The sequence below is a fragment of the Marmota marmota genome, unplaced genomic scaffold (assembly GCF_001458135.2).
Source record: "Marmota marmota marmota unplaced genomic scaffold, marMar, whole genome shotgun sequence".
Classification (NCBI taxonomy): Eukaryota; Metazoa; Chordata; class Mammalia; order Rodentia; family Sciuridae; genus Marmota; species Marmota marmota.
In genome coordinates, this window is record NW_026000075.1 from 564,335 (window position 1) to 589,093 (window position 24,759).

General features: G+C 36.0%; 1 protein-coding gene across 2 annotated transcripts in view; it reads left to right on the top strand.

Moving 5' to 3' along the window:
* Dcun1d1 (defective in cullin neddylation 1 domain containing 1) overlaps positions 1-24,759 on the top strand; it is a 37,310-nt gene that overhangs the window by 7,531 nt on the left and 5,020 nt on the right. For both annotated transcript variants that reach the window (XM_015494220.2, XM_015494221.2), the window contains exons 3-6: positions 1,326-1,494; positions 4,409-4,539; positions 24,121-24,203; positions 24,423-24,519. In XM_015494220.2, the coding sequence (XP_015349706.1) occupies positions 1,326-1,494; positions 4,409-4,539; positions 24,121-24,203; positions 24,423-24,519 (480 nt within the window). The remainder of the gene's footprint in view (positions 1-1,325; positions 1,495-4,408; positions 4,540-24,120; positions 24,204-24,422; positions 24,520-24,759) is intronic.

Consider the following 24,759-nt stretch of genomic DNA (forward strand, 5'->3'; position numbering starts at 1 on the left):
GGGTTTGGGTTGTATGTCAGTGGCAGAGCACTTGCCTAGCATGTGTGAAGCACTGGGTTTGATTCTCAGTACCACGAATCAATAAAAAAAATAAAGGTCCATTGACAACTAAAAAATATTAAAAAAAAAAAAAAAGTTAAACAGGGCTAGGAATGTAACTCAGTGATAGAGTGCTTGCCTAGCTAGCATGTACCAGTCCCTGGGTTTGATCTTCAGCATTGCAAGGGGAAAAACATTTAATAGCATATAATAGGTGAATAAATAAAAGAAAAAATAATAGTTTATCTTTTCCTTATTCTTCTGATATAACCAGTATTTAATAGCCTTGTATGGATCCCTTCTGAATCTTCTGTGTTTATGCATAAATATGTGTACAGTTTCAAAATTTCTCTAAAAAAAGTGAGATATGATATGTAAAATTCATGTTTCATAGTCAAAGGATGTGCATGGTTTTTATTGTTGAGTTATTGCCAGGTTCATTTTAGGAAGATGTTAACAAATTGTTTTTTTTTTTTTGGTACTGGGGATTGAACCCAGAAGCACTGAGCCACTGAGCCACATCAGAGACAGGGCCTCACTTGAGTTGCTGAATGCCTCATTAATCTGCTGAGGATTGCTTTGAACTTGCAATCCTCCTGCCTCAGACTCCCTCGTTTCTGGGATTACACATGTGCATCACTGTCTGGCAGCAAGTCATATTTGATGGCAGTGTAAGAGTGCCTCTTTCTCCTTCTATTATTTAGAAATTTTCCTTATATTGTTGAGATTAAGATTGAGGGCTGGTATCGTGGCTCACTGGTAGGGCACTTGCCTTAGCACATGTGAGGAACTTGGTTCAATCCTCAGCACCACATTAAAATAAATAAAAGTAAAAAAAAAAAAAAGATTGTATAGTTTATAGTTTTTCTGGTACTCAGAAGTGATTGTTGTGATAAAATGAACATTAAGAAAAAAAGAATTTCTATATGTAGCACTGTTAATTTAGAATGTTTGCTTAAGCAAAATATGGATAATTCTGAATAGAATCCTTTGCCCATATGTAGGAATATCTGATTTTCTGAAAGTGTATAGGTATTGGCTATTTTTCACACGGATGAGTGAGACTTGAAAATTAAGTGCACATCTGCATATATACTCATACTCTTGTACACTTTAATAATGCTGTGGGGGGGGACCTTAAAGGCTTTAAATTTTGAGAAAACAGTAATGTTGCTTCATGTCTTTTGGTTTTTAGAATGGAACATAAAGTATTACCTTTTTCAGTTTTAGGAATACAGCACAAGAAATTATGGCACTAACTTGATATTGCATTGTTATTTTTAAAGATCCTCAAGATGAAAATAAAATTGGAATAGATGGTATACAGCAGTTCTGTGATGACCTCGCACTTGATCCAGCCAGCATTAGTGTGTTGATCATTGCATGGAAGTTCAGAGCAGCAACACAGTGCGAGTTCTCCAAACAGGAGTTCATGGATGGCATGACAGAATTAGGGTGAGTATAGAACCACCATAGAAAATTAGATATAGCACGTGAGGATTCAGGAACTGAATTATGTCATCAATTTTTAAATGTAAATTTAAAAATTTTACTGGCTCACAAAGATTAGTTTAAGTAGAAATAGGCTAACAGGCTATTTATGTTAAGCAGTGTTCTGGGCTTGCTGAGTTACCTGTTTAATTACTATCACCTATTTGATTTGCATTATATTTTCATCATTTGTTTCTAAGAGAGGTTCACTAGTATTAAAAGTATTATGCATCAATATTTAACATGGAAAAGTGAAATGAGCAAGTTTGTAAGTTATTTACTAGTGTGAGGCTGTAAACTCTGAATTGACAAAATTTTAGAATTTAAAAACTGGAAGGTAGAAGTTACTGAGTGCCTTTTGTTCCACTTTTGCCTTCACAGATGATTAGCTGAATGTCTTTGAATAGATTGAAAAGTTATAGATGAAGGTTTTAATTATGACCTCCAGTTGCTTAATGAGATTATAAAAGTATCCAGTCATAAGTAGATAACAGGCTGCCCTTTGTGTTTTCAGTGGCCCACTGTTTACATAATAGCTAGGGTTAATTGAGCATTATTTTGTTTTAGTAACTGTGTTAAGTACTTTACCTGCCTCTTCACAACAACTTTGTGAGAGAAGTAGTGTTTTTAAACCTCATTTTGGAGATGAAGAAAGTGGGGTTCAAAGAAATTACAGAATTAGGAAATAATAGAATCAGGATTGAACCCAGACACTCTTGAGCTTGAGGGCCATCATAATTAGCAAGGTGCAGTCAAGACACAGAAAACACATCAGTAATTTGACCAGGAAAATTTAATGAACTATTTTACTATGTAAAAGAAAATTCTGGTTATAACAGAAGTAGCAATATCTGTTATCACCCCTGTGACTGAGTGAAATGAATAAACCACAAAGGAATTTAGGAACTGAAGAGATAACCAGCAAGACAGTGAGGCAGAGGGCGTGGCTGCTGTAGGAACAGGATGCCTGTGATGAAGCTTCCACTCTGGTGGATAAAAAAGTGGTTAGAGGCCACTTACTGAGGAGCTATGAGAGTTGCCACTGCTGGTGGGCACCGCTGGGACCTCTTCACACACTACAATCATTGCCCTCTGCAGAAAACAAGCTCTAGGGTAAAAGTTCCTTCTTCCTCTTCTGACCTTATTGCCCTCTCTTGGAAGAGCCTAACATGAGCAAGCTGGTGAGAGAAATGAAGTCACAGTTTGTAACCCACTCTTACAAAGTTGAACAGAGAAGGGTGGGTTTAAATCTGAGAGATAATAAATTTAATTACTTGACCAAACACTTTCTAAAGCCAAAGTTACCCATTCTTTCTTTCTTTCTTTTTAAAGCTGTAGATGGATACAACATCTTTCTTTCTTTCTTTCTTTCTTTCTTTAGTGGTGCTGAGGATTGAACCCAGCACCCCACATGTGCTAGGCAAGCACTCTACCACTGAGCCATAACCCCAGCCCAGCCAGCTCTTTCTTGAATTTGCTGGAATTATTGATGCCAAGGACAGATTTCGTTAGAAGTTAAAGAAACCATGTTTTTATTTTTCATTTGAAACTGAATTCATATAAAATGTGATGAACTTCCAAATGTGGATTGATTTGTGGAGTTTTTAAGAAATGGAATATTTCTATCATAAAACTATTATGAGGAAGATAAGGCTTGGTACTTGAACCTTTTTAGCTCTTTGAAATTTGAATATTTTGCCAATGTAGAAAAAAGTAATTGATTTGAGATAATTCAGTTGGAGGTTGTAGGGTTTTCAGCTGATGTTTTTTATTTGTACTTTCTATATAATAGAAAACAAGTTTTCAAAAGGAATGCTTCCTTACCTAGGCAAGAGACCATGTTTCCAGTTAGTTTGGAAGCTAGACATGTGTTTGATTACCATGTAAGCAGTGTCTAATATGGTTTAAGATATGTTTTGTAATGCTGTACATTTTTTACCTAGTCACCAAAACTGACTTCTAAAAGTCAGTGTATTAATAGTTCAGTGAATTATGTGATTAAAAGTAATAACTCATTTCCTTCAAAAATAGTAATTGTTTCTAACATTTCATCACTCTCAACCTCCTCTTCCCTCAGCTAACCTCATATAAGAGTTCCCTGCACCATGTGTGGTTTTGGTTTTTGAGGTTTCTGTGACTCATGATCAACCCTGGTCCCAAATCATTAATTGGGAAATTTTAGAAATAAACAATTCAGAAATTTTAAGTTGTGCATCATTCTTAGTAGTGTGATGGAAATCTCGTGCCGTCCTGTCCTGCTTGGGATGTGAGTCTTCCTTTGTCCAGTGTATCCACATTGTATTTACTACCTATCTGCTAGTCACTTAGTAGCTGTCTCAGTTATCATATCAACTATTAGTATCCCAGTGCTTATATTCAAGCAATCCTTATTTTACTTAATAATATTCCCAAAGTACAAGAGTAGTGATGTTGGCAATTTGTTTATGCCAAAGGAAAGCTGCTTCCTTTAAGTGAAATGCTTCCTTTAAGTGAAAAAGTGTAAGATATTTTGAGAGTGGGAGAGTCCATATTTACATAAATTTTATTGTAGTATGATTATTTTATTATTAATATCTTACTATGCCTAATGTATAAGTTAAACTTTATCATGGTTATGTATGTATATGGAAAAGCTTAGTGTATGTAGGATTTGGTATTGTCCAAGCTTTCAGGCATCCACTGGAAGTCTTGGAATGTATCCCCACGGATAAGGGAGGACTATGTACTTATTTATGTCATGTAAAAAGATGAAATTCCATCTCTCTGATATTTTAAAAAAGAAGTCTTAGGAAATATAAGCCCTCATAGGAATAAATAAGTGAAATTTTAAATTTATAGTGAAAAAGTTAACCTTTATAAACTTAATTTTATAATGTAGATGTGACAGCATAGAAAAACTAAAGGCCCAAATACCCAAGATGGAACAAGAATTGAAAGAACCAGGACGATTTAAGGATTTTTACCAGTTTACTTTTAATTTTGCAAAGAATCCAGGACAAAAAGGATTAGGTAAGAATATTTTAAAGTTATATTTGATGTTTCAAATATATTTAAATACATTGATAGTATCACTTTGTAATAGGAAGTTATGTGTTTTGATCATAAAGTCATGAAAATACCAGCTTTAGGGAAAAAAAATGAGAAACTGAACTTTTAGTCAGAAAATACTGTGCACATTGGATAATAGGATATCATGAACCACTGATATTTAAAAAAATAAAAATTATACAGAAAATAAATAATTGTTAAAATTCCACTGACAATTATTTATGTATTATTTCATTCATTCAAGACATTTTAGAATCTTAGGACCTATAGAAATAGTATTGTTAAGGTTTTTGAGTAATTGAATACCCAATAACTTTTGTGTGTGTGTAGTGCTTGAGATTGAATTTAGGGCATGCACATACTTAGGCTAGTGTTCTACCACCGAGCTGTATTCCCAGCCTAACTTTATTCTTTTTATTTGAAAACTGTAAGAAAGGATGAAAAAGAAAATGATTAACATGTATAATTGTATTATAAGGGAAACACTTTGTTAGTTAACAGTGAAGATCAACTTAACCACTCAACCACATAATCTCATTAATAGATCAACTGATTTATACTAAATATAATATCCATACATTTGCTTTTGGGACAGACAGCTAGGAGATATGAAAGTAAAATATATATTTTAATTTACAAATTACCTAAAAGATTAGATAGTAGCAGGTAATACAAAATAAATGGGTATACGGGTTTTAGAGAAAGAAATGAATAAAAGCAGGAGTGCTTGGGAAATGCTTTCTGAACAGGGGGATATGAACTCCTCAAAGATTTGATATTTGACTTGACATGGGAAGATAAAAGGTATTTCATTGAGAGGATAGTTATTAATGAGGATCTACAACCTTAGAAATAAGGTTGGCTTGTCTGTAGTTTGATTTCAGTGGGAATTCTTTGTTGGAGATTTAATTGTCGAGACACAATAAGACTAACTAAATAACCACAGGCTTCTTTTGAAAATGGGACAAAAGGTTTAAATTGGAGAATGTGGGAAATGTGAACCTACTGAAGATTTTGATGATAGCAGTAACTTCTATTTAATGTGAGCCTTCAGTGTGCCTGGCAGTGTGCTAAACGCTTTACACATAGCTGATGTTTGTCATGTTAAATGTAATGTTTAATAATTTTATGAGTTATTTATTCTGAGTGCCCAATATGCAGAAATAGAGTACTATGAGTCTTCTTTTTTTTTTTTTTAATATTTTTTAGTTGTTAATGGACCTTTATTTTATTTGTTTATATGTGGTGCTGAGAATCGAACCCAGTGCCTCACACATGCTAGGCAAGCGCTCTACCACTGAGCCACTACCCAGCCTTATGAGTCATTTTTTAATCCTTAATTAGCAGATGAGGAAATTGAGGCACAGGAAGGTTAAATAACTTTAACCATTGATGGAAATGAGTTTTTGTTTTGTTTTATTGGGAATTGAACCCAGGACCTCATCCACAGTAGGCAAGCACTCTACTGAGCCCTAATGTGGTCTTTCATACTAATCCTTTGTTATATTTTAGAGTGGGGGCAGGGAAATGTTCAGAAATGTATTATATAAGTAGGGATTAGACTAAGGAAGTGATTGAAAGAGAGGAGGGGCTGGGGTGGTGGCTTAGTGGTAGAGTGCTTGTCTAGCATCCACAAGGTACTGGGTTTGATCCTCAGCACCACATAAATGTAAAATAAAGATATTGTGTCCACCTAAAACTAAAAAAGTAAAATTTTTTTTTAAAAAAAGAGAGGAAAGGATAAATGTATAACATTTATTTATATTGGAGAATATAAACATGACTGAATTGATTAAAGGTTTATAAAATATCTTTAATCAAACTTTTAATGAAGCCTCCTTTCTGATTACTCAGTATATCACTTTTTAAAACAGATTTTTACTTTTAATTCACAGGTGGTAATTGTGTATTTTTATAAGATGCAGTGTGACATTTTAATACATTTCACTATATAATGTATAGTGATCAAATGAAGATAGATTTTATTCTTATAGGAAAAAAAATCCTCATTTTTCAGGCAAAATAAGCTGGGATATCTAGGGTTAGTTTCTCTATCTGTAGGCACCAGTTAACAGGCTATTTTTTCTAGCTTCTTCTTTTCCTTCTTGCAAATAAAAATCTGTTAAAGCCTCAGAATTTGTGTTAAAAGAATTATTTTGTGGTCTCTAGAAATGTAGCACAGTATTTTGGTAATATTAAACATAGAATTGTTAATGTCAAAGTAAGAGAACTGAATCTATTTCTTCATTATATCTCTACCTCTTACAGGAGCACAAAAAGTGGTTCTGGCTGAATATGTAGTTTTGATGTTGAAGCTAAGTTTTTTTTTTAAATTATATGGTAAAAATAAAGCAAAATTAAATTTTTATAGATGTTGAATATTTTAATTGGAATTTTAGATTACCGGAAAAGTTGAAAAAGATTATGTGAAGATGCTAGATTTAAAAATTTAACTATCTAGTAAGTATTGTACTTAAGAAAAAAGTGTAATAAGAGTTAAAGAATTTATCTTTTGCAAGGTGAAGAGAATTCTGGAGATTGCACAGAAGTATGAGTGTTCTTAACATTGATGAACTGTATGCTTAAAAAGGTTAAAGTTGTTGGGCTGGGGATGTGGCTCAAGTGGTAGCGCGCTCGCCTGGCATGCGTGCGGCCTGGGTTCGATCCTCAGCACCACATACAAACAAAGATGTTGTGTCTGCCAAAAATTAAAAAATAAATATTAAAATTCTCTCTCTTTAAAAAAAAAAGGTTAAAATTGTAAATTTTATGTTTTGTGTATTTAATCACATAGAATAGGTGAAGCCCAAAGCAAATTGGCAAAGAGTGATAGTAAAATTAAGAAAACCCTAAAACACTGAATGTATAATGGCATAGTAAATCCTAATGTACAGTGTATTCTTAATAATAATAGACTTATATTAATTTATCAATTGCATAAAATATACCACACTAAAACAAGATGTTAAAAATAGAGAGGCTGGGTGCGTTGGCTCGCGCCTGTAATCCCAACTGCTCTGCAGGCTGAGACAGGAGGATCACAGGTTTCAAAGCCAGCCTCAGTAACAGCAAGGCCATTAAGCAACTCCGTGAGACCATGTCTCTAAGTAAAATGCAAAATAAGGCTGGAGATGTGGCTCTCAGTTCAATCACATTTACCCCCCACCCTAAAAAATAGAATAGGGCTGGGGGGTGTGGCTTAGTGGTAGAGCACTTGAGTAGCTTGCACAAGACCTTGGGTTTGAACTCTTAAGCATAACACACACACACACACACACACCCATATACACACACACACAGGTGGGAATTGAGGGGTGGGGAAGGAAAGGAGAGTATATGGGAACCTCTATAAAAGAACCTCTGTACTTTTTGCTCAGTTTCTCTTAAAACTAAAATACACAATGTATTATTTAAAAAAGAAAGCACAATAAAATAAAAGACATAGTTTCTCTTGTTTTGCATTGGTGTTAGGTGTCACTAAGTATAATGATTTGCTTAGTTGAAAAGCTTAATTAAGAAGGAAACAGTTTTCTTGACAACTTTGCAAGAGTTCACAGGGTTCTTAGATTACAAAATTTTGCATAGAGGAATTTTAAAAATCATAGAAGAGGTGAGGCCCAAAGCAAATTGGCAGAGTGATAGTAACAGCATTGTGGTTTGTTTATAAATAGCTATGTTGGTGCCGGGTGGGGTGAGTTCAAAACCAGTCTCAGCAATGGCGAGGTGCTAAGTGAGATACCCTGTCTCTAAATAAAATACAAAATAGGGTTGGGATGTGGCTCAGTAGTTGAGTACCCCTGAGTTCAATCCCTGGTACCCACCCCCCCCCCAAAAAAAATGCTGATTACAATGAGAGTTGGTGTTGTTCCTTTTTTTTTGCCTTAACTTTCTTTCCATTTCTTTTGTCTCTCAGTGCTAAGGATGGAACCCAGGCCTCACAGATTAGCTAGAGAAGAGCTCTGCCACTGAACTACACCCTGAGCCATATATAACTTTATTTCTTGGGACATCAGGCTAGGGTGCTTTGTCTAGCACCATCTGATTCAATCATCTGCCATTTTTGATACTTGTTAGCATTTTAAATTTGAAAGGGATTCTTAAAGTCCTCTATAAAAGCTAACCTACCCTGATGCTCATTTAGTTTCTCCTTTTGAATATACAGGATGAACATTGTTTTAGGAAGTTGTCTGTTCTGTCACAAAATAACTTGTGATTACTCAGTTCTTCCTTGTTAAGCTAACATCTTTGTCCTTATAACTTCTACCATTGCTCTTATTTGTTCTTTAGTGCGACAAAGAGGAAGTCTCACCATTTAAAGATTACTATCATTTACCCCTTGTATTTTTTTCCCCCAGTTCAGCGTTCCAATTTATTTTGTTTTTATTTGAGGATGTGTTTGTTATTCCTGTTACTGTTCCACCAAACACATTTCCAGTTCATTGGTTTCTCTCAAAAGAGAGTTCTTAAAGCTAAACATGAATCTGGGCATGGTGGTACACCATCCAGTAACTCTGGAGGCCAAAGCAGGAGGATTATTGCAAGTTTGAGGACAGCATCAGCAAATTAATGAGACCTTGTCTCAAAATAAAAAATAAGCTGGACACAGTGGCTCATGCCTGTGGTCCCAGCAGATTGGGAGGCTGAGGCAGGAGGATTGAGAGTTCAACTCAGTGAGATCCTGTTTCTAAATAAAGTACAAAATAGGGCTGGGGATGTGGTTCAGTGGTTGAGTGCCCCTGAGTTCAGTCCCCCCAGCCAGCCAACTAACCAACCAACCAACCAATCAACCAATAAATAAATAAATGGACTGGGGAAGAGGCTCAAAGGTAAAGGTAAAGGTAAAGCACTGCTGGATTAAATTCCCAGTAAACTACCCCCACAAACAAATAAATAAACAAAAACTGAACACAATATTCCAGATGAGGGCTGTTTAATATAGAGCACTGTTGATATATTATTATTTGTGAGACTGGTCATTCTATTAATTTTGTTTAAAGATGATATATTTTCTTTAGCAGCCATGGCATTTTAAGGACCATGCTGAAATTTTGTTAGACTAAATAAAGTCTATAGGTCATTTTATTGTGAATTGCGGTTCAGTTAAAACCTTATAACTGTATAGTTGATTGAAAAGATTATTAAACATTGTGATTATAATTGATTATAAAACATTATTAAACATTTATTATAAAGCTAGGTGCAGTGGTGCATGTCTGTAGACTCATCATTCAGGAGACTGACATAGAAGGATCTGGAACCAAGGAATTCCAGGCCTACCTGGATGATGTAGTGAGACCCCTGAGTCAAAAAAGAAAAAAAAATCTTTTTTACTTTCATGTTTAGAAATGATTTATAGTGTTTAAAAGAGCATTTTCAGGGCTTTGGGTTGTGGCTCAGTGGTAGAGAGCTTGTCTAGCATGTGTGAGGCCCTGGGTTCAATCCTCAGCACCACATAAAAATAAATAAATAAAATAAAGATATTGTGTCCAACTACAACTAAAAAATAAAAAAAAAAGAAAAATAAATTAAAAAAATAAAAGAGCATTTTCATCTATAAAATTTCATTTTGTTCTCATAACAACCCTTTGAGCTAAGTAAAAAATGCTATTCTATTATATTAAAATACTCATGGACTGACTAATTAAAAACACATAACTTTATAGTTGGTAGAACTAGGAGTAGACTCCAGTTACTTATGAGTACGTTCTGTATGCTTTTTGTTATATTATCCCTAACTGTAGGGATTTCTTTTTTTTTAATTTTTTAATTTTATTTTTTAAATTTTATTTTTTTCACGACAGTGGAATGCATTACAATTCTTATTATACATATAGAGCACAATTTTTCATATCTTTATATATACAGTATGTTCATGCCAATTTATGTCTTTAGACATGTACTTTTTTGCATTACAATTCTTATTACACATAATACCACAAATTTTCATATCTCTGTATATAAAGTATGTTGGCACCCAGTTCGTGTCTTTATACATATAAAGTTTGGATAATGATGTCCATCACATTCCATCATCCTTGCTAATCCCCTGCCCCCCTCCTTTTTCCACCCACCCCTCTTCCCTGTTTAGAATTCATCTATTCCTCCCATGCTCCCCCTCCTTACCCCACTATGAGTCAGCCTCCTTATATCAGAGAAAACATTCAGCATTTGTTTTTTGGGGATTGGATAACTTCACTTAGCATTATCTTCTCCAACGCCATCCATTTACCTGCAAATGCATGATTTTATTCTCTTTTAATGCTGAGTAAAATTCCATTGTCTATATGCCACATTTTTTTTTTTTATCCATTCATCCACTGAAGGTCATCTAGTTTGACTCCACAGTTTAGCTATTATGAATTGTGCTGATATAAACATTGATGTGGCTATGTCCCTGTAGTATGCTGTTTTAAGTCCTTTGGGGCTAGAATGAGGAGAGGGATAGCTGGGTCAAATGGTGGTTCCATTCCCAGATTTCCAAGGAATCTCCTTACTGCTTTCCATATTGGCTGCACCAATTTGCAATCCCACCAGCCATGTATGAGCGTGCCTTTTTCCCCACATCCTCACCAACACTTATTGTTGTTTGTCTTCCTAATAGCTGCCATTCTGACTGGAGTGAGATGCTATCTTAGAGTAGTTTTGATTTGCGTTTCTGTAATTGTTATAGATGATGAACATTTGTTGATTGATTGTATATCCTCTTCTGAGAAGTGTCTGTTCAGGTCCTTGGCCCATTTGTTGATTGGGTTATTTGCTTTTTTTGGTGGTTAGCTTTTTTGAGTTCTTTATATACTCTAGAGATTAGTGGTCTATCTGATGTGTGAGGGGTAAAAATTTGTTCCCAGGATGTAGGTTCTCTGTTCACCTCACAGATTGTTTCTTTTGCTGAGAAGAAACTTTTAGTTTGATTCTATCCCATTTATTGATTCTTGTTTTTAATTCTTGTGCTAGGCGCCAAGATTGTGGCTCAGCAGTAGAGCGCTCAACTAGCATGTACGAGGCCCTGGGTTCGATCCTCAGCACCACATAAAAATAAAATAAAGATATTGTGTCCAATTACAACTAAAAAATTTTAAAAAAATTATTGTGCTATACGAGTCTTATTAAGGAAGTTGGGGCCTAATTGCACCTTATGAAAATTAGGGCCTACTTTTTCTTCTATTAGACGCAGAGTCTCTGGTTTAATTCCTAGGTCCTTGATCCACTTTGAGTTAAGTTTTGTGCATGGTGAGAGTTAGGGGTTTAATTTCATTTTGTTGCATATGGATTTCCAGTTTTCCAGCACCATTTGTTGAAGATGCTATCTTTTATCCAGTGCATGTTTTTGGCACCTTTGTCTAATATAAGATAATTGTAATTTTGTGGGTTAGTCTCTGTATTCTCTATTCTTTACCATTGGTTTACCAGTCTGTTTTGGTGCCAATACCATGCTGTTTTTGTTACTATTGCTCTGTAGTGTAGTTTAATATAAAGATAATAGTACCTACCCTCACTGGTTGCCAGCGATGCCACCTGCTCCACTCTTCCTGCTAAGGATTGTTTAGCTATTCTGGGTCTCTTATTTTACAGATGAATTTCGTGATTGCTTTTTCTATTTCTATGAGGAATGCCATTGGGATTTTTTATCAGAATTGCATTAAATCTGTATAGTGCTTTTGGTAATATGGTCATTTTGATAATATTAATTCTACCTATCCAAAAGCAAGCTAGATCTTTCCATCTTCTAAGGTCTTCTTTGATTTCTCTCTTTAGGGTTCTGTAGGTTTCATTGTATAGCTCTTTCACCTCTTTCGTTAAGTTGATTCCCAAGTATTTTTTTTTTTTTTTTGAGGCTATTGTAAATGGGGTAGTTTTCCTCATTTCCTTCTCAGAGGATTTGTCACTAATATACAGAAATGCCTTTGATTTATGGGTGTTGATTTTGTATCCTGCTACTTTGCTAATTTTATTTACTAGTTCTACAAGTGTCTGGTGGAGTTTTGGGTCTTATAGGTATAGAATCATATTGTCAGCAAATAGTGCTAATTTAGGTATTTCTTAAAAAAAAATTAAGGCATTGTGAATATTTTTTTAATCATCATTCCATCCACCCTAGTCAGTTGGTGACATTTTGTTCCCCTTAGGACTGTTAATTCATTTCCATGTTCATTCTGCACTCAACTGATCATTTTTTATGAAATCCCACATTGCCATATTGATTTTTGTTTGAAATAATGACATTGGAAAAAAATAAAATTATAAACTAACAAAAAATAGAATGACATTGAGAATATCTTTTTGCATTTTAAATTACAAACTTAAGGATTCATTCTGCCAGCTATTCAATTTTAGAAAACACTGTTTTTAGGATTTATCCTGAATTGTTCTTTTTCAGTTCTTCAGAATCTATGATAACTTTAAAAATGATTAAAATAGAGGTAATAGTAAGGACTCATCAGGTACTGTTATAAATGCTTTATATATATTAAGTCAGTCTCACAACAACCAGTGAGGGTAGGTACTATTACCTTTATATTAAAACGAATCACAAAGAGGTCAACTTGGTTGCCTGCGTCACAATAACTAGGGGAAGAGTTGATGTTTACAAGACCAAAAGTCATGCTCTAAACTACTGTGTTTAGCCACCTCTTGTCTGGTGAGCCTGTTGTCTTTGTCACTCTATCTAAATAGTATTTTTTCCCTATAACTGGGGTAATTAACATCCTTGTACAATTTAATCCTATGTATGTCAGCTCTTAATTCTAATTAATTACTCTTTTTAAGACTTTTAAATTAAAAAACATTTATTGATTGCTTACTCTGAGAACCTGGAGTTAGCAGCATTTGAAGTCTTGGTCCAGGGGAGTTTGTGATGTTTTCAAAAGATAATAGTTTCTGAGCCTTGTTGGATGCATATTTTCGAGGCCAAAAGAAAAAACCCATTTCAAGTGTAGGGATTACCACGTTCACTGGTCAGAGGTAAGTTCATTTGACTACACACACAGATATTTTCTGTATACTACAGGGAATCATTGGAGAATTTTAACATAGAAGTAACAATAGATTCATTCAAAAAAGCCCATCTCTAAGAACTGGTCCTTTTAAAAGGAATAGAAGGACTTGATGAAGAGATACTGGTTATGGAGCTGTTGCACGGAGTAAGCTAGAACTGAAGAGTATCCTAACATAGGCCCTCCGCTGGGGATAAGAAATAGATATAAAATGTACTTAAGAGACAAAACCGAGAGTGCTTCTATTGGATGTGTGAGATGAGGAAGGAAATGGGTCTTCCCCAGGGAATTTCAATACCTTTAGGGAATATTTGGAAATCTGTAGGGTTGTTGTTTGGTAGTCACAGTGACCAAGGGTTTGTACTGGCACCATAGGGGTGCTAAATGGCCTACAATGCATGTGGAACATTTCCTCACTATCAGAAATTGTCTTTCTTTCTTTTTTAATTTTTAAAAAATATTTATTTTTTTAGTTGTGCACAATACCTTTATTTTGTTTATTTTTTATGTGGTGCTGAGGATGGAACCCAGGGCCTTGCACTTGCCACAACCCCAGCCCAGAAATTGTTTTTCATTGAGAAACATTGTGGGGTGTTATGACATTCACTGAGAGTGAAAGGAATAGCAGTTCTAAGGAGGTAAGAAATGAGTTAATTTTTAACCCTGCTGAATTTGAGTTGTTTTAAGTACCCGAGTTGAAGATGACTTGAGGTAGGTAGCTATGAGTTTTTCAGAACTTGGAAGATTTTTCTAATTTAATGATCATTAGAGGTGGTCGAGTATACAACATGAAAAAAGGTATAGGTTTGAAGATCTGCTGAAGGAAGCAGAAGTCGTTATTATTAACACACACCTTACAGAATGCCAGCATTAGTTAATAAGTGAATGGAGGAAGATAAACCAGTAAAAGAGAATGAGAAGGCCTAAGATTACAGAGAAAAATTGATAGAGTACTGTCATCAAAGCTGAAGGAAGTGACAATTCTATTCAGCCAATGTGCTCAGATCTATCAAATATGGCAGACAAATAAATTAACATAAAAAATACTTAATTTGAGGACTGGGGCTATAGCTCAGTGGTAGAGTGCTTGCCCCTCAGATGTGAGGCACTGGGTTTGATCCTCAGCACCACATATAAATAAAGATATTGTGTTCATCTACAACAAAAAAAATTAAAAAAATAAAATACTTAATTTGGCAACCAGAATTATCTGATGACTGAATTTTGTAAGGTGAGCAACAAAGGTAGATACTAGTTACTAGTATTAAAGAGTGTGTGGGAGGTGAAGCAGTGGGGCACTAAATGTAGACCACAATAATTTCTCCTCTTTTGCAACCTGAGCTTTCATATACCATACATATGTAATCTTTAACTTGTAAGATTCTTTCTTTAGTGTGATCAGCTGACAAATAGGCATTTATACACGTCTTATGGTTGTAGGTATTTGAGTATTTTATTGTCATCCTTGTTTTATAAAAATTATTTGAAAATGGAGAAAACTACCAACACTAGTCTTAGTTTTCACAAATTTAATGCATTTGAAGTGAAGTGAAATCAAGTACATTAATAACAGCAAATCTTGGTTTCATGTGAATATTTACGGTGCTTAAGCCAGACCACTCTGTCGAGATAGTGAAGGACAGAATTAAACAATCTGGAAGGAATATTGAGTATAGAACTTTTAAAGACTACAAAGACTAAAAAGGAGGTACAATTAGGAATTGATAATATTTTTTAGTACTCTTAACACTGGAGGATCTGAGTGGAGGTGTAGTGGCGTACACCTGTAATTCCAGTGGCTCAGGAGGCTGAGGCAGGAGGATCAAGAGTTCAAAGCCAGACTCAGCAAAAGTGAGGCTCTAATCAATTCAGTGAAACCCTGTCTCTAAATAAAATACAAAATAGTGCTAGGGATGTGGCTCAGTGATTGAGTGACCCTGAGTTCAGTCTCTGTTACCAAAAAAACCCCCAAAGAAACCAAAATTGGAGGATCTGATTTTGACTTTCATACATGGTTTTAGAAACAAATTATGTATAAAAGTAGAATACCACATCTACTATTTCAGGATATCTTTGAAGGGAAGAAGTAATAGGGTAGGTAGTAAAGGGGATAAGAGGTCCAAGGAATATTTTTAAAAGATAGGTGATCCCTAAGCATGTTTTTCTGTGGAGTGAGAAAAGCCAGAGGAACAGCAAGTTCCAAGTATAGAGAGAGGCCAGCTAGCTAATCAATATATAAGATTCCTTAAAAAGTGAAGGTGCTGGTCTGGGCTTGTGGCGCAGCGGTAGAGCGCTCACCTAGTACATGTGAGGCCCTGGGTTCGATCCTCAGCACCACATATAAATAAATTAATTAATTAAATAAAGGTATTGTGTCCAACTACAACTAAAAAATAAATATTAAAAAAAAGGTGAAGATGCTAACAGAGCAGGAATAAAGAGATGAAAGGCGTCTTGAATAGAAACGAAGAGGAGGTACGAGGTACCTTTTCTATTGAGTTTGAGGGGAAATGATAGATTTAAGGTTTAAAAAAGTATTCATTTGTTTGTAAAACCATGAGATGTTTGTTCATTTGTTTGTTTGTTTCTTTTTTTTTTTCTTTCTTTCTTTTTTTGTACCAGGGATTGAACCCAGGGGCACTCAAATACTGATAGCCACATCCCCAGCCCTTTCAGTTTTTTATTTAGAGAGAGGGCCTTACTAAGTTGCTGAGGCTGGCTTTGAACTCTCCATCTTCCTGCCTCAGCCTCCTGAGCCACTGGATAACAGGTGTGTGCTACCACACCCAGCTCATTCAGCAGTTTCTGAATGCCTGCTCGTTGTTGCAGTCTGTCAATTTGGGGATGTGTTTCACCTGTCCTTGCAGAAGTCAAGACCTGGTTAGATGGGAGATTAAAAAGAACAAAAAGATGGGAGAGGTGTGTGTGTGTGTGTGCGCGCGCGCTGGTGTTTGAATCCAGAGCCTTATTCATGCTGATCTTGTCTTTTGCCATTCAGCAACACCCCCAGTTCAAGGTGACTTGGCAGTACTGAGGATAGAACTCAGTGCCTCATGTATGCTAGACAAGCACTCTGCCACAGAGCTACATCCCCAGTCCTATAGATGGCCATTTTTAGTAGGTAGAACAGTGGACACCTTGCTAAAGTTATATGATATTAATTTGATGGCATCAGTGTTGAAATGGTGTTTTTGTCAAGGAGAAATGAAGATTGTACTCATTCAGGATTATAATTTTGGAGAGCAGTTGTGTCCTGAAAGACAAAGGAAAGGTTAAGAGGATTATATAGAAAGAGTATGGTTGAAATAAAGTACCATGGAAGGGGAATAAAGGAAGGGATCTTGAGACTGAAGAAAAACTATAATGTTAAAAGGGAAAAAGAGCAAGAGATCAGCAGTGACTAAGAATATATGTGAAATATTGGTGTTTTTTTTTTTTAAAGAGAGAGAGAGAGAATTTTATTATTTATTTTTTAGTTTTCGGCAGACACAACATCTTTGTTTGTTTGTGGTGCTGAGGATCGAACCCAGGCCGCACACCCCTGAAATATTGGTGTTTAAAGCTTAGGAGTCAGAATAATTTGAGTAGTATGTTAGCTTGTCATTGCTGTGAACAAAATATCTAACAAAACAATTTAGAGTAGGCTTAGAGTTTCAGAGGTTTCAGTTCATGATTGACTGGCTCCAAGGTAGAAACATCATGGCAGAAGGGTATGGGTGTCCAGTGGTGGGATGGGAAAAGGGCCTGAGATAAAATGAAGTCCCCAAGGGCACATCCCTAGTGACCTACGTCCTCCAACTGTGCCCTACCTGCCTACAGTTAACACTACACCCCGGTCATCCAGCTGTTAGTAGATCCACTTATGAGGTCAGAACCCTCATAATCTAATCACCACCCCAAATTCCTATCTCAGGACATTGCTGTGTTGGGGATCAAGCGTTCATTCAACCCATGAGACATTGGGTAATATTCCAGATCCAACCATACATTCTTCCCCTTGCCTCCAGAGGCCCATGTTTGTCTGACAAGGCAAAATGCATTCTGTCCCATGAATCCCTGCAATCAATTCTACCTTTTCTTCAATAAATCCAGGTTTTGTGTCTATTCTTTAAAGTTACATACTTCCAGCATACAATGGCATAGAGTAATTATTCCCATTCCAAAAGGGGAGGAATAGGGGTATAGAAAGGATAGGACCAAAAGCAAGATGGAAACCAAGCAAGACAAGCATAAGTCTTTTTTTTAGCTCCATGTCTGATATCTAGGGTTATATGTAAGTGGCCAGATATGGGCCCTGGTGGTCTTGCTGGTTGCAGCCCACATGGCACCTCTCTTGGGCTGGCTCCACTCATTCCCTGCAGTGTTCCTTGGTAGATGTTCCATGTTTCTGGCGTCTCTAACTTAGGGTGTCTAATGCAGCTTTGGCTTCACTTGGACAGAATCAGACATCACCCTCTCAGGGACTGCTTGCAGATATTCCCAGCCCCAACACACACTGCTTGGTCTCCCAAGCCTTCCTTCCTTTCATGAAACTAAAACTCCAGGATTTTGCATTCCTGCAAAACCAGCACCATGTGGACAATGCCAAAGTCTGCCAACAGCTGGAGAATAGCTGGACACTGTAGTAGCCTCTACCAGGGTAGCTGAGCACAGTTAAATGAACCCTGGGGAAACAACTTTCTAGTTAGCCCTTTGTGAGCAGGATGCTCCAGCTCTCCTCTGAAAGCAACATCTTTCAAATGAGCTTTCATTATGTTCTTGAGCCTGACATGGGTGTGGTCTTACCAATTCTGGAGATGCCTCAAAGCATCTTTCCTGTTGTCTCTGTAGAATACTTGTTTATTTTTAATTGTGCTAATATCTCAAGGAAACAGATTGCTTGGCCCTAATTTTTCACACTTTTGTAAGTTGTGTAAATTTACAGTTTGGCCAAAATTTGGCAATACTGCCAATTTTCCAAATGTTTCTGCTCTTTTTGTTTATGGTTTCTCAACAGTGAACCTAACTAAAAGCCACATGTACTACCACTTGACTGCTATGCTGTTTCAAAATTTATTCTGCTAGATTAGTTTGCTACTTTTAATTTTGCCTCACCCCAGGTCTCAGGGAATAAAATGTAAACAAGTTCTTTGCTTGAATGTAACACATGTAGCCTCTAGTTATTTTCCATATGAAATCTTTTGAACATAGTCTTTACTGTCCATGTTCCTGTTGGCATTTTTGTCTTCTGAGCTCACACCTGAATGATCCATTAAACTCTCTTTACAGCATTCTAAGGGTTTTCTAGCCTGCATTTTTAAACTTCCAAAATCCTGCAAACCAGTTTCAGAGGTTTCTGAACAATGTGAACAGGTATAATCACAGGAATGACCCCATTCCTGGTACCAGTTTTCAGTTTTAGGTTTTCATGTAACAAAATACCTAACAATAAGGGCTTGAAGGGGAGAAAGATTTATTTTGGATCACAGGTTTCAGAGTTTTGGGTCCTTGACCAACCAGCCCCAAGGCAGAAACATCATGGCAAAAGGGTGTTGCAGAAAAAATGCTGCTTAGTTCATGGCATCCAGGGAAGAGGTGGGACACACCAGGACATGATAAAAGTCTCCAAAGTATATGCCTTGGTGACCTGTCTTTTCCAACCATGCCTTACCTGCCCACCACCTCCCTGTAGTCTGTTCACTAGTTAGTGGATTTATTTGCTGATAAGGCCAGAGCCCTCATGATCCAATCATTTCTCCAAAACTTTACTTTCTGAACTTTGCTGCTTTGGGGACCAAGCTTCTGACACACAGACCTTGAGGGACATTCCAGACCCAAATCATAACAAGTGGCATAATGGTTAAAGTTCCAGGATATTTTACTTAAAATTTTTATTAACATGAAATATCGTTTATTGTTATGGGATTCAATGTGTTATTTCAATACATGCATAATGGTGTAAAACTGATCAAATTGGGATAATTAGTATTTCTATCTCTTTTTTTAATATTTGGAGGTTTGAACTACTTCTAGATCTTCACAAAGTATATAATAAGTCAGTGTGAACAGTAGTTGTCTTATTGAACTGTGGAACACCAGAACTCCTTCTGTGTTTTGGTACATTTATTCAATCTCTGTCTATCCCCCAGCCTTTAGTAATTATTATTCTGAATTCAAGTTTAACTTCCACATGTGAGAGAGAACATGCACTTCTGTATCTTATTTTACATAATGTAATATCCTCCAATTCCATCCATTTTGCTGCAAATGGCAGGACTTCATTCTTTATGTCTGAGTAATATTTCATTGTGTATATATAGCATGCTTTGTTTATTCATCCATTGATGTGTGCCTCTGCTAATTCTGTATCTTGGCTATTGTGAATAGTGCTGCAGTAAACGTGGGGAGTAGATAATCTCTTTAATATACTAATTTCACTTCCTTTGGATATATACCCAGAAGTGGAATACCTGGATGTATAGTAGATCTGATTTTAGTTTTTTGAGAAACTTCTATACTCTTCAAATTGATGCACTAATTTATATTACATTCTACCAGTAGTTTAAGAGAACAGTTCCCTTTTCTCTGCATTCTTGCCAGCAATTGTGACTTTTTTTGGGGGGGGGTGGGTAGATGGATACAAATATCTTTATTTAGTTTTATGTGGTGCTAGGGATTTAATCCAATGTCTCACATGAGTTAGGCAAGCATTCTACCAGTGAGCTACAACCCCGGCCCCATGACTTTTTAAAATAGTAGCTATTCTAGCTAGAGTAACATGATAATTCATTGTGATTTTGATTTGCATTTCCCTATTTGCTAAGGATAAGGAGCATTTTTTCCACATATTTCTTGGTTGTTTGTATTTGTCCTTTTGAGAGATACTTGGTCAGATCATTTATTCATTTTTTATTTATTGTTGAGGGGTTTTTTTTTGTTGTTGTTGTTACCAGGGGCACTTAACCTCTGAGCCATATTCCCAGCCCTTTTTATATTTTATTTAGAGACAGGGTCTCACTGTGTTGCTTAGGGCCTTGCTTAGTTGCTGAGGCTGGTTTTGAATTTGTGATCCTCCTGCCTCAGCCTCCTGAGTTGCTGGGATTACAGGCATGCACCCCTGTGCCCAGCGTTTGAGTTCTTTTTTGCATTCTGGGAGTAGTCATTTGTCACATGAATAGTTTGCAGATATTTTCTCCCATTCTTTTGGTTATCTCCTCACTCTTTCCTTTTCTATGCAGAAGCTTTTTGGTTTGACAAAATTCATTTATCTGTTTTTGCTTTTATTTCCTGTGCTTTTGGGGTCTTAATCTAGAAAAAGTCATTTCCTGTGTGGATGTCTTGAAGTGTTTCTTCTTTTTCCTAGTAGTTTCATCATTATGCAGGTCATCTGTTTAGGTTTTTGATCCATTTTTGTGTTCACTTTTGCATAGGCAACAAATAGGAGATATATTTTAGTCTTCTGCATATGGATATCTAGTTGTCCCAGCACTGTGCATTGAAGAGGCTGCCCTTTCTCCATTGTCGTCTTTGGCAAGAACCAGTTGTCTGTAGATGCAGGGGGTTATTTCTGGGATTTCTGTTCTGTCCAATGATCTGTGTGTCTGTTTTAAGCCAATACCATGATGTTTTTGATTACTATACTTTATCAGATATTATGAAACCTTCAGCTTCTCTTTCTCTCTTTCTTCTTTTCCTTCCCTCCCTTCCCTTCTCTTCCCTCCCTCCCCTCCCTCTTTTTTTTTTTTTTTTTTTTGGTGGTACTGAGTCCAAGAGGCTTCTCTGATTTATATCTCCATCACCCACCCACCTTTTCTTGTAGACAATGTCTTGCTCAGTTACCCCAGCTGGCCTCAAGCTTGCAATCCTCCTGCCTCATCCTTCCAAGTATCTGGGATTATAAGCATATGCCATCATTCCTGGCTTCAGCTTTATTCTTTTTGTTCAGGATTGCTCTGGCTACTTATTCTTTTTTTTTTTTTCCTTTTCCCGATACTTGGGATTGAATTCTGAGCCTTATTCATACTAGGCAAGCGCTCTGTCATGTATCCCTGGCCATTATTTGAGACCTTTTGTGTTTCCATATGAATAATAGTTTTTTTTTTTCCCCTGTGAAGAATGGCATTGTTATTTTGATGGGGATTGCATTGAATCCTTAAATTGTTTTAGGTAGCTATGGACATTTTATCAGTTCTGTCCACGAACATGGGGTGTTTTACCATTTTTTTGACATTTTGGGATTCAGATCTTTGGTTGAATTTAATCCTGTGTATTTTCTTTTATAGCCATTGTGAGTGACATTGCTTGCTTTCTTAGCATGTTCTTTATTGGCATATTAAAAATGCTGCTGATGTTTGCATGTTGATTAAAGCTCTTACAGTTTAACTGAATTTGTTTGGTTAATTCCAGTCATCTTTTGGCAGCGTATCTTTTAGAGGAGCTTTTGCTTTTGGACTAGAGTAGAGGTAGGAACTGTCCTAATAGAGTGCGTGGTCATAAGACATTTCACGTGGACATTGAAGACCTTCAGAATGGTGACAGAACATGGGATCAAGAAGGACTGAACCAGTTACCAAAGATGTCAGCAAATGTGGCAGATTTGATTAGGAGCTTGGTAGAAGGATAGAGCTGAGAAGGGATTAAGTGATAGATTTAGTTTTTAGGTATTTCATAAAGCATGAAGGTGAAAGAGTAGTGATTAAGAGGTGGTAGTGGTGATCTAAGAAAAGTGTCCACGTTCTTTTGAGAGGGAAATGCAGCTGTCACTTGAAAGCAATGCTGTAAATTAGGATTTAGATAACACAAGAGGATTGAAGGTACATTCTCTAAAAAAGTTCAGGATGCAGAATTTAGTTGTATTGTAATGGGCATTCAAGGGGCACTGGAGGATCAGAAAGGAAGACCTACAGGGACAACAAAAATCTGTGGGGAAAAGGCCAGTTACGGGAATTGGGATAATAGAAAAGGTAGTGGAATTGGGATAATAGAAAAGGTAGATTACCAGATAGGTTTGCAGTTTGGATTAATGGCTAGGAATGATAAAGGGGATTAACCAGTCTGAAAATTTAAATGGAATTCTGATAAAAGTTGTTTAGTGTCTTCTTGAGATAGAAGGGGGATTAGCAGAGATGACAGCAGCTATATAGATATGATAATCAAGCTTTAGCATATCTTGGTCAAATCACTAAGGAGTATTTGAGTGGAGTGGAATTATTAACATAGAATATTACTGTTTCTGGAGAGATTTTCCTTCAGGTTGGCTTTATTCTCTTAACTCTTGGGGAAATGGTTGTTTAATCAGTTAACTGTTAATTATCCTAGTTTCAGATTCTCTTCATATGATAGAGAAAATTCTGTATCATTAGAGAGATGTTGAATACCTCCCCCTTCTAGCATTCTAAGAAATCTCATAAGAGAAAGTGAGATTAGACATTAATTCTATACAATTTTTTTTAAAGATATTGGGGATCAAACCTAGGACCTTACTCATGCTAAATTCACAGCTGCTTTTTTTCATATTTTGTGACAGAGTTTTTCACTAAGCTGCCTAGACGGTCTCCAACTTGCAATCTTTCTGCCTCAGCTTCCCTAGTAGCTCAGATTTTGGGTGTGCATTTTCCTAATCTCTTATGTGTCCCCAGATTGTGTTCTGAACATATAAATTTGCTCATAAAAGCTAGATTACTTTCTATTTTAATTCCTTAAAAGATTAGCTCATGCTGTCATATAACAGTTGTAGTTATCATGTTGGTAGTATTGCTTCAGTTGTCTCTGCTCTGAGACCAAGTGTCCCTTCATATAGTATATGTATGTGTGTGTATATACATATGTATTAATTATTGGTTTTTATTTTACTTACCTGCAGTACTAGGAATGAAACTGAGAGCTTCATGTAAGCACTCTGTCACTGAGCTACATTCCCAGCCTATATCAGTATTCTTGATGGTCTCTTTGTGGTCAGGATCAACTTGGAGTGGGAGATTTTTAGGATTGTGAGTAGAAGTTCTTTGCATTCCATCCTATAGTTGTGTATCATTGATTCCCAGTTGTGGACAAATTTGCCTTTCAGGGAATCTTTGTCAATATCTGGAAACATTTTTTGTTGTCTCCACTTGGTATGGATTGAGACTGCTACTGGCATTGAGTGGGTAGAGACCAGGGATTCTACTGAAAATCCTACATTGCATAGGACAACCCCCCACAACAAAGAATTATCTTGCTCAAAATGTTTAAATTGCCTTGGTGTACATTAACTAACATCTGAATACTTAGTGACTAGTTAAGGGCTGAACTACATGATCTAATTTAAACTGTAGGACAGTTCTGTGAGGTAAGTGGTAAAGTGTTATCACTTTATTATGAAGGAAGGCCTTGAAGGACCATTCATCATGAGAAAACAGGATACAAACTTTAGGAAATTTTTAGTACATAAGTATTCAGGATACAAGTGTGGTTTTTTTTTTCTTTTTTGGTTTGTTTTTTTAAAAGGCCTTTCTTTAGTTCTTATTCTTTTGCAGGGACAAATATTTATAGAATATTTATGGAAGTACATAATTTATTTTTAATCTTACAGATCTAGAAATGGCCATTGCCTACTGGAACTTAGTGCTTAATGGAAGATTTAAATTCTTAGACTTATGGAATAAATTTTTGTTGGTAAGTTCACATTTTCTATAGTTCCATATATTTTCTCCATGATTATGCTGTATGTAAAGAGGAATTAACATTTTAAAGCATGATTACTCATTTCAGAGCATGTAAATGGACATAGAATAAGAAATTTGATTATCAGAATTGCATTCTTATATTTAGTGTCATCTGGACTATTTTTTTCTAACTCTTTATAGTGATACGAATGTTTTTATTTTTCAATAGGAACATCATAAACGATCAATACCAAAAGATACTTGGAATCTTCTTTTAGACTTCAGTACAATGATTGCAGATGACATGTCTAATTACGATGAAGAAGGTAATAAAACTTTTTTTTTCTTAATTTGCCATCTTTTATGTGGTGGGGGCGTTACTGGGGATTAGACCCAGGGGCACTTTACCACTGATGTAAATTACCTGCCCTTTTGTATTTTTTGTAACAGGGTCTCACTAAATTGCCCCTTTTGTCCTTGACTTTGGAATCTTTCTCTCTTAACCTCCCTGAATCATTGGGATTGTAGGTATGCCCTGTTTCTATTTTTTTTTTTTTTTTTTTTTT